Genomic DNA, 18,017 nt, shown 5'->3' with positions numbered 1-18,017 from the left:
TTCCAAGGGAAAGGGACGGATTAGGTAGTAGTCTTTTATCTCGCGGATTCTAATCCCCCCCAAACTGACATTAGCCCTAGTCCTGCCGAGCGGAAGCCAAGTTACCTCCTAACTGGTGGCGTTGAGGATCCATCGGTGCAGAAGGACGTGGCGGCGCCCACTCGAAGAAGCGGAGCATCAAAAGACAAACTTGACGTTCGAGTTTCACGCCCAAGTTCCGTCTTTTATGCCTTGACCAACTATATAACCACACCGCTTTTCGATATTTCCTTTGATCAGACCACCCATCCTGTAACACGTATCGCACCAAAACCGGACACTTGCATGGATCTCGCGCTACTTTTCGCTGTTGGAGGAGTGGTTGGGCGCAAGTGAAGTGATCCGTTTTTATATTACACGGCGGGTCGACTGGGCGAAACTCTGGTCAACTCTAATGCTCCTTTTTTCTTCCAATTCTCTATCGTCGGATTGCATACACCAAGACCGTGGCTTCCCCCAAATATCGCCAATCAAGCCTGTACCTTCGCCGTACTCCTACTCCTACTCCTGACGATACACACCTCTATCCTTACAACCATCGACTCGACAGATTGAAAATATCGATACCGATACTCCTGAAACTTACTTTGCCTAGATTTATTTTCTGCTATGACAGTTGACTACCGAGCAGATCACTCATTCAGTGCTGTCTCAAGTGCTGTCGCAAACGCTCCGTGGCCCACTGAAATGGAGGTTGATGGAGGCGGGGAAAAAGTAGTTGAGAACAAAGAGCGTTCTACCATCACATCGCACGAACTGCCGAATAATGATGTTGCCTTGCCGGCACGCCGCCGAAAACGCTTGCTGTTGTCTACAGAAAGCGCCTTCGTCGACAATGTGCTCTCATCTCTCGTTCAACATCCTGACATCGAGTTACGACTGATTACGGACGAACCGTCCGCGCTTCTCGCTGGTGTGAACAAGGTTCCTCACTACATGGACACAGTAGATAGCCAGACTTTTGAGAAAAAAACAGGTGCTCGGAGGTGGCTGAAGGCTAAGGCTGCAGAACTCTGCGAATGGGCGGATATGTTGCTTGTTGCTCCCATAGACGCTGGAACGTTGGGATCGATGCTATATGGCCTGACCAACACATTGACACTTGCGCTTCTTCGCGGTTGGATATCCTCAAAACCTGTCGTCCTAATACCGGGCATGACTGTATCAGAATGGCACCACCCATTAAATGCTAGACAGCTTCAGGAGGTAGACCAACATTGGCCTTGGGTTAGTGTGATAACGCCTGTTCTGATGAAATCCACCAACCCCGAGGAGCTCGTCCAGCTTCCTTGGAGTGGCTTAGAGGAGCTTCATGAAACTATCGAAACAACCCTAGGCTTGTCTTTTTGTCAATCTTCAACAGAACCTATCCAATCGTCCGAAGTTTTGAAAGTTCCTTCGTCGGGAGAGAAAGCATCGCTAAATGCGGTTGCTACGACTTTACGACACCCCCCTCATCGAACCGATAAGGGGTCACGGTCGTTACCAATGGAACTGTGGTTGAATATTTTCGAGGACCACTTGCGAGATTGGGAGATCGCAAAAGCAGTCGGTATCCCAACGAATCTTCCTGTTCCTAAGGAATGGCAAAGCCACCTTCTCAAGATGTCGGCCCCTGCCTCCCTCGAATATACACTTCTCCGGGGCTCCTTCGCAGCAATCAAGAAACGTATTGACAGCTTGCCACGGTGGAAACCAATCTCGGATCTTGCCTGCCACCTGATCTTCAAATTTTCACGGACCGATATTCTTTCATACCTAACAGAGAACCACCTTGATCTTCTATGGACAACCTCTCGCCTTACTAACCTGCCATACCGTGCATCTGCCATTTACGGAAACCCCAACATCCTCACTTGGTGGCGTGATGCCCCCGCGCTTCCTACCAAGGAGTACATCGCCGATGCAATGGATGGTGCCTCACGTGCTGGCTTCGTCAATGTCCTCGAATGGTGGCGTACCTCCGGCCTCGAACTACGGTACACTGAGCGAGCACTCGAGTCAGCCAGCGCGGAAGGCCGTGTGTCCGTTCTAGACTGGTGGAAGAAAGCCTCCGCGAACGCACCCCCATCGGATCCCATCCCGCTCAAAGTCGGCAAATCCGTCCTCCTAGCAGCGCAATCAGGCCGCACAGCTTCTCTCGCCTGGTGGGATGCCTCAGGCATACCTTACAGCCACGCCGAATCAGTGGCCCGCATCGCCAGCACACACGGCCACGTCCACGTTCTCGATTTCTGGTATCGACTCAAAGGCGCCAAGATGATCTTCGACTCGCAGGTCCTCGTCGGACCGACAAAGAACGGACACGACAACGTCCTCGAATGGTGGCGACAGAGCGGCCTCCGCGTCGAGTTCAAGACGTGCGATATCGAAGAGGCCCTCGAAGACGCAGACCCCGTGTCCGGTGCCGAAGAAAGGGTTCGGCGGTGGTGGGCTCGCAATGGGCTCAACCTTGGCGTGGGGACGAGCGAATGGATGAAAACGAAGGTGTTGTGATTGTACTTCTTAGGCTTCCCCCTTTTCTCCTTCCGTTTGTATAATGACTTGATCGGATTCCTATTGTTAGAAATACCCCCTATTTGGCTTTACGGATTACGGAGCATACCTGGTTGCGCACTTGATTATATAGGTATAGCCTACACAATAAATTGAACTTGTCTAAATGGCTGGAGTTTTCAATCTCTGGCTTAATTACCTGCTAAATATTAAGTTCATGTGTAATGTCATTGTGATGATTGTGTTTAGAAACAGAAAACACATATAAAAACTTTGCACGTAGGTTCTTTAGCGGAATATGGTCTTTTATGCATGCTATCACAGAACAATTTTACGGCTGAATCGTGGCATATTACGCTAGACAATAACTGGCACGCTTGGATATGTATAAGGAGTGAATATACTCCGTACCACGATCTTAATTGTATGGGGCTGACTTATGTTAACATGTCCACAAATCTGACCGAGGTGAAAAGGGATATAAAGAAAAGGTAGAAGAGAAAATCTTGCTCTTGACTGCACTTGTATTATGTCCCCTGCACTACAAAGCTTAGGAATGAAAAAGTCAATGAACTCAATATAAAAGGTGCTGCTGGAAAACTCCCAAGTTTGCTCACTGCCATACACAAGATAGGATCAATAGGGTCGAACAAGGGAATGGATGCTCTTAATATTCCCTTATGGGTTAGAGGATCAACTAATAGTATTTGTCCTGTTAGTTCATTGTGACTCTTAGTCTGGATAGTTAGAGTGACTAGTCAGAACATTGCTTTCCCCAGCCCCGTTCCTTCACCGTTGAATGCTTAACCAGGTCGGCTGCGAAGCCTAGAGTCTCTTCGAGTACCGTCCGAAAATCTTCATTTTCCAGCGGCCATTCAAGATGTTCATGGGAAATGCGCACAAGGATATCGCGGAGGCCTCTGTCTTCTTTGTGGGTACGCTGGTATGCCTCCGAGATGGCTTCGAACTTGTTTTTGGCCTTCTGCTTGAGCTGTGGAACCCCAAACTTGTCGGCAACTTGATATACATTGATATTGAATAGCATGGGTGAAACGCGACCAAGGTTGCTACCGCTGCTGTCGTACTCGAATCCATACATGAAATGGACCATTGCCTCTACAGCACGCGGATCATCGCTCTTGAGTTGAATCGTGTTGTCGACGGATTCCTATGTCTAGTGTTAGTATTCACTTACTGCGCGATGTGTCCATACTATTACCGTCCAGTTTCCCTTGAACAACCGAGAGAAATAAACAGACTGTCCACAGACAAACAGTCGATGGACTTTGAATTCTTGATCTGCTGTGCATATAGTTAGGCCGGAGAAGTCGGTCGAGATGAAGAACCTATGCACTCTTTAGCTTGTGGCCACCTAGAGCAAAGAAAAAGACAGACAGACTTCTTGATACTAGCAGATAAGTCACCGACATCTTGACTAGAACCCTCTTCGTGACAAATATTGACATCCTTCTTTTCAATACTTGTCGACCATGAAGCCATTTCTGCTTGTGGATCGACCGCCTGAGAAGCACGGGTTGACCGAGGCCGCTTCATTTTGAAACCTTTCTTTGCCATGGGGTCTGAGATAGCTTGGGGGAGTGATCAAAGAAGCAGAGGAGTAAGTTTTCTGCTGAAGTGAGTATAAATAGACCGTGCAGTCAACATGTGTTATAGATTGGCTTAACGAGCACATTCACTGCAACCTCGTTAGCCTTGTGTTTAGATCCAAATGGTGAATTGCTGCTCATCTTACCCCGCCGTGCTTGCAGCTATCTGAGACTACGATACCCTGATGTTGTGGACAGGGGTGACTTTTGGAGTGATACTCATGTTTATTGGAGTGTTGCAGCACTTGGATGTCGTCACCATGGGGGAGCTTGGAGATTCTGTTGGTGGAGGGTATCGGAATGTCATCTTTCCGCGGAGTGTAGGCCCTAGGGATAGAAGAATATGATAGGCTCTCGAGGTGTTTTATGGTGGTAAGACTTTATTTAGTTAAATATGAGCTGTGAGCTGAAGTACTCTATTATGATGGCTGTAGTTGGATGGAAGTCGAGCCGAGAGTGAGCCCTGAGATGGGTCACCTGCCTGGTGGGAAGACTCAAGAAAGAACAGAGACTTTTCATATGACTTACAGATTAGAATCTACGGAGTATGTGCAAGAATAGGAGCATGAGAGTGGCTAACAATTAAGAAATGTGAGAAATGTGTAATTTGGAATATAGTAAGTAGTAAGTCCCTAGCAAATAGTAGTAGACAATAGCTTTCATGAGAAGCTCCACTTCGGAGGCATTAGAAGCATCTTAGATCTCTGGAAGTCACTTCATCTGCTACGCAACGGCCCCTGGGAATCTACGTAATACTCGTTAGTTAGTCTGAGGAAAGGAGAGGGGCCGAGTGATGTATGTTAGTGAGCCGATTGAGAAAAGGAGTAATTGATCCATATTTCAAGCGTTGTGGGGGTATCTGCAAGTATTTAAATTGCAGTCTCTATGTAAGTGTGCCGCCTCAGGCCATAGGAGTAAAGAGATTGGTACGATTCAATACGGTATCCATGCGGTGATTGAAGTCGGCTATACGCGCCTCATGCAAAAGATCGGTATCGAAATAACACCACAATTGTCGCAGTAGGAAATCGAATCGAATCGATCGTGAGCAACCCCTGATATGCAGGATTGAACCAAGAAAACCCGTAGGAAAGTCCCCGACTCGATCAGGCAGGACTAGATAGTAGATACCTATCCCCTTAACGGAATGAGTAGCTAAGTTAGCTCCTCTCGGGATCCCCACAATTTTATAATAAGGACAATGGGTCAGCTAAGCGCCGAGACTAGCTATACTACCGATCCATATCAACCCAAGGGCTAAAGGGGAGTTATTTGTCGCCAATAAATTGGATATTCTGACATCTCATTTCACAGCGGTCCGATACCTCATTCGACTAAGTAATACAAGGACTCAAGGGAGTCCCCCGTCGGACAGGAAATTAATCATTTGAAACAAAATGTCTTTGACGAACATCTGACTCGTAATCTGGCCGGGTCTCTTCGGGAGAACGTTGGGCTTGATTAGCTCCAACACAGCCACTCTAAAATAGATTCATGATCGACAGCAGAGAACTGCAGGACTAGAACCATGGCCGCAAATGAAACGGAGGGGTTAAATCGCGAACTGAGTGGGTCGGTCGTGGTCCTCTATCGTGGAGATGATGGAGTCGGCAAATGAAGCAGCAGAAAGGAGAAGCGAACGTCTCCCCCAGTTTTAATCACAGCTGGACCAGACCAAAAGGAAAAAAGGGGAGGGGAAATGAGAAGAACAAAAAGGGAAAAGGAACCATGATCACGGACTCCCGTGCAGCATCACGTGGGAGGTGTCCATCACAGTTGCTTTATTAGTTGATTCCTGACGCTGGTTAGTCCATCTCTTATTTCTCAACTGCTTCCCTTCTCCCCTCTCTTCTTTTTCTAATCCTTCGTCTTCATAATCCTACATTCCCGTCCAAAGACCTTCTACTGACTGTTCCGCCATTCTCGTGCGTGCAGTTATACCGTTGTCCGTCTTACTTCTATATAACTTTATTATCACCGAACAAGGTTGAGATTGTCACAATGGGTGGAGTTCGTAAGTTTCAAGAAGTGCGTAATTTCTGAACATGGCATTGTTAAACTAACTGGATCGCAAAGCACTGAACACCTTCAAACAGATTAAGGAGAGCCTTAAATCTATCTTCAAGAGAAAGAAGAAGGGCGATAAGAAGAACGCTCAGGCCACGGAGCAAAAGCCTGAAGATACCACTGCCGCTGGTACTGGTGAAGCTACTGGCGAAGCTACCACCAAAGCAACCACCACCCACGAGGCTCCGGCCGCGGAATCTCAGGGTATGTCATATCGTATAGACCCTATCACTCGGTTCCATAATAGAAGGCTAATGATACAGATGCAGCTCCTACGGCAACGGGCCCGCCACAATCGACGCCTGGCATCTCTCCGGGTACCTCGATACCAGAGCAGCCTCATGATGAGCATGACGCACTTGCTCCGACACCCTTGCCCCAAATCCCACCCATAGAGACAACGGAATCTGCCGCTCCTGCAGAGACCCCGGCCGCTCAGCCAACTGCCGGCTTGGTTGGTGGAACAACTCCTACCGAGCCCGCTAAACGTGAGTTTGTATGATGCGACACTAGCCAAACCATGCTAACCATCATATACAGCTGAAGCTAAATAAGCCTCTCGCTCCTCAATTCTGTTTCAGCCTTGTTCCGTTCCGCCTCTCATACCCCAGCATTGTTTGTGTTTTTGGTCCTGTACCCATGCTTGTCGACCGTGTCACTCGTATAATACCCCCGGTTTCTTCCTCGGCCCATGATTTGACTGAAGAGTGTTTGTAATACAGGCCATGCGCCAATCATCATTATCCTTCGTGTTAGTTTTTGAACCGAACTGCGGCTTCATGGTGACTTAGTGTTAAATGGAATAAGAAAAAACCCATTCATCTCGTGTGTTCAACGCCCGAATCAGATAAGGCTATTGTGAGCTAGAGCAAAGACCACTGGGAAGCGCATCTCTGGGAGTCTATCAATCACTTTCCTGCGATGAAGCATCATCCCCGCCAATAGCGGGTGCGTCCTGGCTTTGTCCCGAGGCTGCCGCCGCCGCTTTTATTTCTCTTGCCTTCTGTCTCCGCTTAAGTTTCCTCTCCCGGTTCTTGCGATTCCGTTTCTCAGCGTCCGTTTCCTTGGCCCGCTCCGCCACTGCTAGACGCTTGCGAAGCTGCAGCCGTCGCTTTTTGCCCGGCTTCTTCCGAGACTTGGGGTCTCTGATCTGAGGCTCGGCGATGAAAACAGCGGTAGCAGTATCCTCTCGGGGTAATTTCGTTTGATGCCTTTTCCAATGAATCACACGCCACGGTAAGTGACACCCAGGCTGAGATATCCATAGTTAGCCCAAGCGTCGACCAAGTGCCACTTACCGCGCATCGCACTAAAGGTGTTAGGTGGATAACATACCCAAGGAACCTTGGCCCATTCCCCCATTTGCTCTCCGCTAACAGCGACCTCCTCAAATTGTTTCCTCCTTAGTGAAAGCTTCGGATCATCCTCGTTCGACCCGGAAAGCAACCCCGGCGCAGAAAAGTAATACTCCCATCCGCGAAACGGCTTCACGAACCCCCCATCATCGGGACCCCCAGCTCCGGGAGTCGGAGACCGTAATCGAATTCGCAACTTCTGTGTCCCTGCCGCCCCAACGTCATTCTTCTTTTCCTCTGTAGATCCTGTAGCAGCGGAACCTGTGTCTCGCGTAGCAGTAGCAGTAGAGTCCCGAACCGGCGCGCTGAAAAGTCGGAATTCAAATTCTTGCTCTTCTTCGTCCTCTTTTGCATTAGTGGCTTGAGTATCTGTTTGTTGCGGTTGTTGTTCAGGCTGCATCAAGGAATCAAGGTTCAACAGTTCACCTAGTCGCTCATACCCACTGACAAGCGTATCTTCAGGTTGAGGCGAGGGAGACCGTGATGAGGACGGGGAGAGGATCTCATTGCGACGAACGCTGGTTTGATACACTATGTTAGCTGGTAGTTTGTTTGGATGATAATGCGGGGAGGGTAGATTTCAGCTCCTTGGAATCAAAGACAGGGCCTGGACGTACCGTTTCGCGTTCGGCAAGTCGAACATCTTGGCGATGTATGTGTATCGATTAGTCGCAGTCACTAGGTTGAGGACCTTGTTTTGGGAAACTTGGTGGTAGGCTGGATTGGGTCTTTGGCGAATGAGTAGTCGCTAGTGTAGTCGAGGTGCTTTGGAGAAAATTGGATGAGATTAGAAAATGGCGGAGGGGTTGTTTCCACGGGTTTTGTGCTGGTGCGGCCACGGCCCGGAGGTTCCACTTCTCTACTTACGGAACTATATTAATCTATCCAAAAGGCTGGTGCTTTTCTGAATTTCAGGAATGATGAGAGGGACTTTGCATTAGTTTGTGGGAGGTGTAGGTTAGTAGGGGTGTCTATAATGCTGCTAGTTTTTTGGTACGGCAGAGTAATAGTATACGGGCATGTTTGTAGTTGACTTAACTACGACCGATATAGGGCACTATTATGAAGTACTATGTACTTGTAGTTTCATCAATATGCTTTAGAAGTAGCTGAATTGCCCAGAAACGTTTCAAAGTGGCTTGTACACATACCAACCCAACCATTTCCTAGTGATAGTCACTAGACACAGCGACCGCCATCGACCTGTGTGGAATGATTAGTACTGATCAAACGAGATGTTGAGAACCAAGTCCACCTACCTCTAGGTTCACACCAGTGATAAACTCCGCCTCATCACTAGCAAGGAAGCTGCAGGCATTGGCAACATCCGCCGGCGTACTAGGACGCCCTAGCGGGACAGTGGATACAAACGCCGCCCGGTTTTCCTCTGTATCTGGTTTTCCAAGAAACAGATGCGTCCTGTATTAACAACCCCATGAGCCACATGTATCACTAGCGCATGAAAGCACAGTAAGGCAGATAGATAATGCTTACATCCCGGTGCTACCAACAACTGGACAAACGCAATTGAATCGGATCTTCTTCGGTCCATACTCAACAGCCATCGCCTTGGTAGCATTGCTAACCGCCGCCTTGGAAGCATTATACCAAGTTAAGCCTGGGCGCGGCCGAAGCGCAGCGGTAGAAGAAACCTGGACAAAGCACCCGGGACGGTTACTCTGCTCGAAATACGGTACGATGACGCTCGCCGAGAGGTAGATCGACTTCACATTGACGCTCATGCACAAGTCAAAGTCGGCATCTGTGACCTGGCCTGTGGGCTTATTGGAATAGGTTGCCCCGGCATTGTTGACTATGATGTCCAGCTGGCCATATGTATCCAGGGTTGTCTGGAGGAGTGCTTGCCAGGATTCTCGACTCGTTACGTCTGTGTGGACAAACTTGCTGTTGAGTTCTGCTGCAGCTTTTTCGCCGTTCTCTTTGGATATCTCTGCGATGATGACTTTGGCGCCCTCTTCGACGAACTTCTTTGCGATGCCGTGGCCGAAGCCGGAGCCGGAGCCTGTTATGATGGCGACTTTACCTTCTAGCCGACCGGGCATGGTTGTCAAGAGGAGGGGTAGGAGGGGTTGGGGGGAGGGGGGGGGTTAGAAAAAGACTGGGGTATGAAATCGGTGGTAAGAGTGGTATCAATTGCTTGGTGCTATAAGAAGAGAGAAAGATGATGGCTGAGGCTATTCATTTATTATGGATGAGGGGCGTCTTGTCTATACAGGTGCGGGGTTGGTAGCATCCCTTTGGCATCGAATTGGCCAGGGACCCTGGCCGATCGATTTGTCCTGTGACACATCCTTGGATGAAGATTCCGAGGTACCTTCCTGTGTCTACCAATAATAATACTCCACACAGTTCGTATTGGACTAAGGATTGGTACTGGCAACCTAGAAGAGCAGATCTGTTGATCTTCGCAGTGCTAGTAGTAGTTACGTCGTTCTCCAAATGAACCATGGCAAAGGAGATAACACTAATCGAAGCCAAGAATGTCAAATCCTTGCTGTCATTGAGATAACTCTCCCTTTGAGAAAAGCAAGGCCCACATGGTTGACAATGCTCGATACCGAAAAAGTATATCACTCATGAGCACTAAAGTTACGGTGGAATGGAGAGGCAGGAGAAATGAACGGAAAAGGCAAGGGAGATGACATCGGGAACGCACGGACCAACGTTATCGAATCCACCCGACCGGCCCAGGGAACTTCCGCATCCCGCATCCCAATTGATTCAGCCATTCGCAGTTTCTCCAACAAAGACAAAAATATAATACATCAAGGAAAATTCTCCGAATCCTATTTACCACTTCAGCATCACCGGTTGGTGCTATCGCTGCCCGTCTGACTTCAGCATTCCACTCTTTTACCAACCCTGTTCATCTTCCTCGTGCTTGACCCGCCAGTCTCAATTGAAAGTCATCGTCTTTGGAACCCCCCCCCTTCAGGCGCTTCCCGGTCTTGGATGTCTCGTGCTCCTTCGTTTCTCAACCGAGCCCCGTCGATATTGGTATAAATGGGTATCTGTGCTTCGTGTCTGGGGGCTGGTCGTCGGGACAGTCAGGATGTAAGTCTGAGAAAGACTTCAAGATTTGAAGGATAGGCTGGTCGCAACTTCTTTTCCGTCACTAACTAATGCGCTCATAGTCTGAGTCCTCCCAACGCCTCCTCGATGACGATATCTACCAGCCTGGCTATGGATATGGCGCGTTAAACAATTCTACCCAAGGCAATCACCCTGATACCGGATACTTGAAGCGTGAACGAGAAGCGCTCGAAGCTATCTGTCAACGGACGTCGGAGTAAGTCGGCTTCTTCCTTGCTGGATACAACACCAGCAGATAGACAGTAGTTTGCGCACTATAATACTAAATACTCGAAACAATCCAGTTCCGTCATTGATATCTGGTCCCTCCAACCCCAACCTCATCTACAACCCCGAGCGACTCTCCACGGTCCCGTGTCTCCAGCTTCCTCTCGAGCTGGTACAAAGGATGATGTTCCCGTAAGAGTAACCACCACTCCCCCAGCATCAGAGGCCGGTTCTTCCGCCCACAAACCTGGCTCTCCGAAACCAGGCGCCGTTCCAAAACACTGGGGGGAGGTGGTCATAAATCCGCGCAAGGGTAAATCGCAGCAGCCCGACGATGATGCCCGCGATGTGTTTGGTGTTCTGAAGGTTACTTAGTTCAAGGTTGACAACGGACGATATGACGGTTAATAACTGGTGGTTTTTATTCCTTATTTTCTTTTTTCTTCTCTCGCATAGGTCGCCGGTCGACGGTCGATGTCTTCCCCTCTTTCTTGTCATACACGCCCGCCGTGTCTTTGTTTCTTCTCCCTTTCTTCTCCCTTTCTTCGATGCCACCCTTCGCCCTAGAGATTCTGTTCTAATACCCTGGCTGTATTTTCTGTTTCTTTTGTTTGGTCTGTTTCTCTGCTTTGGTTTAACTTGTTTGTCTTTTGCTCTTTACGTTGCGTTCAAATATAACAACATATGCACGATCTTTTATTAATGTCAATATGTGATTTCCTTCTTTTGTCCATGCTTTTGGCTATGAACCCCACGGTGTCATATCACAATAAAAGTGATAAATAAAACTTCTTACAATAAATTCGTGTTGTATTAATAGCTACAAACCCGAGGAAGCATATGGACAGCTTAAACAAGACATTTCTGAAATGACCTGCACAATCCAGGCGCGCAGACGTCTGCAGAAAACAACCAGAATGGCACAATAGTTGTATGTAAGTGGATTGGAAAAAGGGGGGAATTCCCGGACTGCAGATGGTTCATCGACACCTCAAGTTCAGCGATGCGCTGTTCATCGGTCCGATCCTCGACTCAGTCTTCGCAGTCGCTGTCGTCAGTTGCGCCATGAATGTCAGAACCCGGCCCCGAAAACGCCATTACCCTGAACCCCTTGAAATAGTGAATAGATGAAGAAATGACGATGCCGATGCGAGGTAGTTACGCTCACAATGTCGAATACCGAATCCAGGAAGAATCGCACGCAGACATAACTGTAGAAAAGGAAACTAGAAAGAACAGACTCATTTACACATCGTCCATCGTACCGGCTGGTTCTTCCCCGCCGGATTCGTAGCTGCCCGCGGAACTCAGTTCATCTTCGGATTCTGTGTCTTCTCCGGCATCGTCGACGGCCTCTTTGCTAGCATATTTTGCCACATATTCTGTGATTATGAGTATATGGGTACATGCCCAGTGTATTCGGTGGATAACCTACCCTTCACCTTGGCCTCATAACTCTTAGGTTCCCTCATCAGCATTGCGGCAGCTTCGCCGTTTAATGGGTCCGATGGGTTCGGATAGCGCAGGAGTTGTGGAAGGAAGACCTCGAAGATGTTGATCATGTCGTACATTGGTGACCATGTTTGGTTGATGACATCCAGGCAAACCGATCCGGAACTAAAACATAAATATTAGGGTCCGCCTTTGAGGAGCGTGAATGAAAGTGACTTACAGCTCGTCGATATTGGGGTGGAAGATCCGATTTACGAATCCAATACTAGGACTCTTGTACGGGTACTGGTCGGGTAACTCAACGTGAATCTTCCAGTGGCCACCGGAGAAAGGTGCTGTGTCGCTGTAAGTGAATGGATATAGGGGCCTGGGTATACCAATACCTACTTTCCTCAGGACCCTTGAAGCGGACATAGAATTCTTGCCTGTCAAGAGCGTACTGTAAATATCTATGCCCTAGTGCTCGAATTCAGGAAAAAGACGGAACATACACTGCATGCAACAGTCAGTTTAGGGAAATCCGGCGGTAAAAGATAAGAGACACCTACTGTTATCATTCACCAGAGTAACCTCATAATCACTCATTAACCTGAGAAACTATCAGCATACCAAAATCTATGGCCTTTTTCTTTGTATTCTTTGTAACATATGTGGTTATCAGACAGGACCGCGCAGAGGGGTGTGATAGAAACTAAAATCGAACGGAGTGCGTACATCCTGTTCAAGGGTTAGTTATGAACCAACGGAAATTATTTAGAGGCATAACAGCATACTTCATGACCTATATCGAGGGGGGAAATACATATGTTAGCCTTGCTTCCTTGCTTCCTTGCTTGAATGTTACACCTTATGCGCCGTAATCTACTCACATCGGTCTCGATTCTCCGCTTTGGACTACTCATTTTGCAAGGTTTATTGGTCGATTCGACGCAATCTGAAAGTTTAGGGCAGTGTAAACACGTGAAGTTTCAATATCGAACTTTCGGGACTGTCGTGGTCGAAATAGTCCGCAGGGTTGAAGCGGGGAAGTAAATGAGCGAGCGGGGCAAATGGAATGGAAGACGTAGGAGGACTTGATCAACAATGTAAGTTGAAGCTCATAGGAAAAGAAGGGCGAGGGAGTGGTGATTGAAGAGAGAAATATAAGCACACTGTCAGAGAAAGCACAGAAAGAGGGTGTATTTAAGGAGGGGAGACTGAAAGAGCAGAGTGGCAGCGGTACTGTTAAGTAGTATGAGTGGTTGACCGATGATGGCACCACGAATGCCTGGACCCGCAGGCCGAAAATTGGTCAGTCACTCGCCGCCGGTCATGTGCCATCTGGCCGACCGCCCATGACTCAGCGCGTTTTTCTCTAGTTAACTATTTAATTTTATTGTATGTACTAATGTAGGGCTCATAGTAGGGCCTAAGGCACTAAGCAGATGTCTGCATCATGTCGCTTGCAGACGATCAGGTAGCAAAGTCATCTGGCGAGTAAATCGGGTAGATTTCGCTATGCATATAGCCCGAGAGCGCATCAATCAAGACCAACAGTCAGTCACTCGTAGAAACTTTATTAGGTTTGGGTAGAAGTCCAATTGCTATGCAAACTTGGAAGTCGGGGCGCTATCATGATACTGCAGTACCTATTTGGACTGCAGACTGTATTGGTTGGGGAGTCAAACCAAGTTGGGGTTATCCATGGTAGAAATGAATAGCGTATACCGAAGAGCACTAGTGGTACTGAGTTACAGTATTATTGAAGGGAATCCAGCTAATGATCTGCAGACTGCGAAACAGCCGATGGACCTCTTTTAGGGTTGACTCCGCAGGACATCACCGCCGCCGTGCGTTAATTGGACTGATCATTGCCTGAGGCGTCCGACGTCATTTGGGTGCCCATTGGAGACAACATCAACATTTATCGGGGTCACCGCTACTGTATCGCCTTCCATCTCACCCTCACCTTCCGCATCCTACCCGTTTTAACGACAGAAGGCTCCACTAATCAATCCGACCTGTGGTCCGTCCTTCTCCTTAGCTTTTCATCAAAATGGACCCCTCATTTTCTCAAAACCCCTCTCCTGACTCCCCAAGACCGACCCAGAATCCGCCCACCGGTTCGCGGGCCAGTCTGAGCCATCGACCGGCCAGTCGGAAGCAAAGCTCAGACTCTACATCCAATAATAGGAATGCCCCCATCCCAGATGATGAACATGGGGCTGATATGCCCTTGACCATGTCTGCTTCGGTGGTGCTAACCAGCCTACCGCGTGATGCCCATCAAGCACTGGCAGATGCCGAGGCCGTTGATAAGGGGAAAGGTAAGCGTAGACCAGCTGATAAGCATAACTCTTCTCGTTCTGTAAACAATGCTCTTATGATATTTGGACTTTTTCTGCCCTTTTGAACTTTCCGCCTATTGCTAAACCAATGCTTTGTAAACGAGCTTTGCCATTTCTAACGTTTTAACAGTTACAGTCCGCTTCCAACCTCTGGCTTCAGCGCCCATACTGAAAAACAAAGTTTTCAAAATCAGTGCCTCCCAGAAGTTTGAGACTGTAGTCAAGTTCCTCAGAAAGAAGCTAGACTGCAAAGAGACGGACTCTGTCTTCTGTTATGTCAATAGCGTCTTTGCGCCGGGGCTGGATGAGGGTGTTGGAGGCTTGTGGAGAGTAAGTATACGATGTTCCTTATTTTGATCGTTATTTTAACCTTTGATGACTTTTGCCATTGAGCTAACTTGGTTTGTATAGTGCTTTAAAGTTGATGACCAATTGATTGTCTCATACTCCATGACGCCTGCGTTTGGGTGACGAGTTATAGTGGCCCTTGCCAACACATTGGATACAGATATATCGAATCCAACGAACAAAAATGATGCAAAAGAAAGCTGACTGGTATTGAGGCTTTTCAAAGATTGAGAGAGAACAGCCAGCTGGGTTCTCCCACAGCCAAACAATCATGACAATATTGATGAGGTATCACAAAAACCATGCCGGACATGAGAAATGCAAGCTAGGATGCTTCAACATGAGGAACAAATACAAGAATATAATCCAAAAGTAGAGGGAAAGGAAGATAGGGTCATGATTTACTGATCCAGCTTGTCAACTGTTTTTTCAAACTCCGCCAGCACCTCCTTAGGAATGGGATAAGTGTACTCTTCCGAAGGGTACGCCCGGGATTTTACTTCCTCACGATATTGCTGGATACCTTTAACTGCTTCACCCCAGACGTCGGCGTATTTTTTGACAAACTTGGGGAGGAATCGGCCAGGAGGGAAATTGCCGGTCATGTCGATCTGAACAAGAACTTGTCCGGAGCAGCCATTGCCGGCACCGATACCAATTGTTGGAACGCGAAGTTTCTTCGTAATGATTGCGGCAATTTCAGCAGGCACCGCCTCTAGAACCATCATGAAGGCACCAGCTTCCTGCACAGCCATGGCATCTTTCAAAAGTTTGAGAGCCCCGGCGGTAGATTTTCCTTGAACTCTGAATCCTCCAAGTGCATTCTGGCGTTGAGGGGTGAGGCCAATGTGACCGACAACAGGGATTCCAGCCTGCGTAATGCGTTTAATCGTGGGTGCCATCTCCTCGCCTCCTTCAAGCTTAATGCCCTGCATGCGCCCCTCCTTTATAATCCGGATCGCCGATTGAAGACCCTGCTCTGGCGACACCTCATATGAACCCATGGGAAGATCAGCAATCTAGATAGCCACACAACGGTCAGTCAAAAACCGAGCCATGGTGTGAAATCCCAAACCACGCACCGTGAAAGCACTCTTAGCAGCCCGCGCCACACTCCTGCAGTGCAGCAGCATCTCTTCCATAACCACCTCACTCGTATCCTCCATACCCAGGGCCACCATAGCCAAACTGTCCCCAACCAGAATCATCTCCATCCCAGCAGCCTCCGCAACATACCCACTCGGAAAGTCATGGGCGGTAAGCATGGTAATCGGCTCGCCCTTCTTGTGTAGATTCCGTAATGTCTGCAGCGTCACCTTCTTTCTGGGATTTGTCGGCGTAGCCCCCATCGGCGAATGAGAACTGTGTCGCACTGAATGTGCACATTGCGACGGGCCACGACTAATCGAACTGTTCACAACGGCCAAGAAAGGCTTGACCATAGAAAGATGCGTTGGTCGAGATACAAGGCTCCTAGAGACAGACCGCAATGGCAGCATCAATTGAGCTGCAGTTCTAGAAGACGCCATGATAGCAAGTAATATCTGTACAAGCGGCAACCGATATGTTTCAATTGAGGACGGAAGACGGATTGAGGTTAATTCGCAAGAGGCAAAAAAAAAAGCTAGGATCCAAAAGCGGCAAAGTCAATGCCGACTGAGTGTATGAGAGGGATGAAGACGAATGGCGTCACTACCCGGCAGAAGGGTTACTATAAAAAACACACAGAAATTTGCCTCTATGTACAGTGAGGTGTCATGTATATACTACTGTTCAGAGAAGTAGCAGATCAATGATTATTTAGTCACAAAAAGACTTCAATGTGAATGTTTACATCCCTCTCCAGCGGTTCCTTTCACCGAGGTCCGCAGTTTATATAAAGAAAGACGTGCTGGTTTATGCAGCGTAGTCCGCAGAATCCCCAGACTTTTTGTTCCTTTCTGCCGGATGTTAGGGCTACGGTTAAGTTTTCGTTGGGTCTTTGTCAAGTTCGGTGACGTATTCTCGGTGCCGATTGGTTGGTGGAGTGCAAGTTCAAGACTCCGTTTGTTCTTCCGCCGGACAATCAACTTCTTCCGAACCGAGTTTCACGGGAGGCCGAGGCTGTTCGGATAGGCTGTTCTGTAATCTCTAGCTATAAAACGGTACGCAGGTCTCAAGACATGAATTTAAGTAGAATATAATTTTATTCATGGACCCGAGGGCCGCATAAGTCCAGCATTAATGCTCAGGTCTAGCTTGGTCCAGCACTAATTGGAAATGTTAGGCTATGCCAGCTAACCATACTCACAAGAAAGGAAAACTCCATCCCCAACCCAGGCTATTCGAACCTCAAGTCATGCAACCCCATGAACACATCCACCCCTGGAATAAAACAACAAACGAACAAAGGAAAAGGGTGTATAAAGAAGAAGGTTCGAACAATTAATGAACCAGATGAATATCAATGCAATATTTCCTTCCGAGACAGCGTAAGGTCTCTCAATGCGATGCATGTACTGAATGGTGAATGCTTTCAAAAAGAAACTCCGTGTCGCCTATCTCCACACCAGTCACTCCTGTAGAAATTTTTTTTTTTTTTTTTGGTTTTCATTTTTTGCCCTTGTATACCCTTTGTTGTCATAGTTTCCAGAAGGGTCGCTGGCAAGGCCGTGAGCTGTCATTCGTCATCAAGTCCATGGGACAACAAGGATAATGCAAGTGACAATCCAAGGACGCCGGCCAGGTGAATAATGCAATCGACGATAGGTACAATAGAGAGAAAGTTGTAAAAAATTGTTGATGGAAAAAGGAAACCCGGTACGGGTGTAAAAATGGACAATGAGCGACGTGAAGCCAATGTCAGCCGATGGCAGTCGCTGCTCCCATGAACAAGTGATAGGAGGAAAATTGCATATACACCGCTGGTACTGAGACTCGACCTTCCAAGCGCTCACATGGCTTTCCGATTAAATATCACTGTGACACTGAGCTAAGATAATAATTGAAGAAGCGGATTAGACGTG

General features: G+C 48.0%; 9 protein-coding genes across 9 annotated transcripts; 4 read left to right on the top strand and 5 right to left on the bottom strand.

The window, feature by feature from the left end:
- Nucleotides 1-648: 648 nt before the first annotated feature.
- ABOM_005838 (uncharacterized protein) lies at nucleotides 649-2,535 on the top strand (the record flags this gene model as incomplete). Its single annotated transcript, XM_022532967.1, has 1 exon — nucleotides 649-2,535. The coding sequence occupies one exon, from the start codon at nucleotides 649-651 to the stop codon at nucleotides 2,533-2,535; it is 1,887 nt and encodes a 628-aa protein (XP_022388883.1).
- Nucleotides 2,536-3,289: 754 nt separating this feature from the next.
- ABOM_005837 (BTB/POZ domain-containing protein) lies at nucleotides 3,290-4,089 on the bottom strand (the record flags this gene model as incomplete). Its single annotated transcript, XM_022532966.1, has 3 exons — nucleotides 3,290-3,703; nucleotides 3,755-3,881; nucleotides 3,935-4,089. 3 exons carry the CDS (start codon nucleotides 4,087-4,089, stop codon nucleotides 3,290-3,292), a joined length of 696 nt encoding a protein of 231 aa, XP_022388876.1.
- Nucleotides 4,090-6,143: 2,054 nt separating this feature from the next.
- Nucleotides 6,144-6,711, top strand: ABOM_005836 (uncharacterized protein; the record flags this gene model as incomplete). Its single annotated transcript, XM_022532965.1, has 3 exons — nucleotides 6,144-6,156; nucleotides 6,219-6,413; nucleotides 6,473-6,711. The coding sequence occupies 3 exons, from the start codon at nucleotides 6,144-6,146 to the stop codon at nucleotides 6,709-6,711; spliced, it is 447 nt and encodes a 148-aa protein (XP_022388877.1).
- A 402-nt stretch (nucleotides 6,712-7,113) lies between these two features.
- ABOM_005835 (DUF2011 domain-containing protein) lies at nucleotides 7,114-8,207 on the bottom strand (the record flags this gene model as incomplete). The annotated part of the gene is made up of 3 exons (XM_022532964.1): nucleotides 7,114-7,461; nucleotides 7,545-8,082; nucleotides 8,182-8,207. 3 exons carry the CDS (start codon nucleotides 8,205-8,207, stop codon nucleotides 7,114-7,116), a joined length of 912 nt encoding a protein of 303 aa, XP_022388874.1.
- Nucleotides 8,208-8,743: 536 nt separating this feature from the next.
- On the bottom strand, nucleotides 8,744-9,627 carry ABOM_005834 (oxidoreductase, short-chain dehydrogenase/reductase family; the record flags this gene model as incomplete). Its single annotated transcript, XM_022532963.1, has 3 exons — nucleotides 8,744-8,767; nucleotides 8,824-8,983; nucleotides 9,059-9,627. The coding sequence occupies 3 exons, from the start codon at nucleotides 9,625-9,627 to the stop codon at nucleotides 8,744-8,746; spliced, it is 753 nt and encodes a 250-aa protein (XP_022388875.1).
- A 961-nt stretch (nucleotides 9,628-10,588) lies between these two features.
- On the top strand, nucleotides 10,589-11,260 carry ABOM_005833 (LAMTOR1/MEH1 family protein; the record flags this gene model as incomplete). Its single annotated transcript, XM_022532962.1, has 3 exons — nucleotides 10,589-10,639; nucleotides 10,720-10,874; nucleotides 10,963-11,260. 3 exons carry the CDS (start codon nucleotides 10,589-10,591, stop codon nucleotides 11,258-11,260), a joined length of 504 nt encoding a protein of 167 aa, XP_022388880.1.
- Nucleotides 11,261-12,130: 870 nt separating this feature from the next.
- On the bottom strand, nucleotides 12,131-13,239 carry ABOM_005832 (E2 ubiquitin-conjugating protein UBC8; the record flags this gene model as incomplete). Its single annotated transcript, XM_022532961.1, has 5 exons — nucleotides 12,131-12,267; nucleotides 12,321-12,502; nucleotides 12,558-12,672; nucleotides 12,725-12,776; nucleotides 13,207-13,239. 5 exons carry the CDS (start codon nucleotides 13,237-13,239, stop codon nucleotides 12,131-12,133), a joined length of 519 nt encoding a protein of 172 aa, XP_022388881.1.
- A 1,133-nt stretch (nucleotides 13,240-14,372) lies between these two features.
- ABOM_005831 (ubiquitin-like protein ATG12) lies at nucleotides 14,373-15,135 on the top strand (the record flags this gene model as incomplete). Its single annotated transcript, XM_022532960.1, has 3 exons — nucleotides 14,373-14,643; nucleotides 14,795-14,994; nucleotides 15,076-15,135. 3 exons carry the CDS (start codon nucleotides 14,373-14,375, stop codon nucleotides 15,133-15,135), a joined length of 531 nt encoding a protein of 176 aa, XP_022388878.1.
- Nucleotides 15,136-15,413: 278 nt separating this feature from the next.
- Nucleotides 15,414-16,541, bottom strand: ABOM_005830 (3-methyl-2-oxobutanoate hydroxymethyltransferase ECM31; the record flags this gene model as incomplete). The annotated part of the gene is made up of 2 exons (XM_022532959.1): nucleotides 15,414-16,031; nucleotides 16,095-16,541. 2 exons carry the CDS (start codon nucleotides 16,539-16,541, stop codon nucleotides 15,414-15,416), a joined length of 1,065 nt encoding a protein of 354 aa, XP_022388879.1.
- Between the last annotated feature and the right edge of the window lie 1,476 nt (nucleotides 16,542-18,017).

The sequence above is a fragment of the Aspergillus bombycis genome, assembly GCF_001792695.1.
Source record: "Aspergillus bombycis strain NRRL26010 chromosome Unknown contig00045, whole genome shotgun sequence".
In the NCBI taxonomy this organism is placed as follows: Eukaryota; Fungi; Ascomycota; class Eurotiomycetes; order Eurotiales; family Aspergillaceae; genus Aspergillus; species Aspergillus bombycis.
This window is presented reverse-complemented; position numbering and strand designations above follow the sequence as displayed.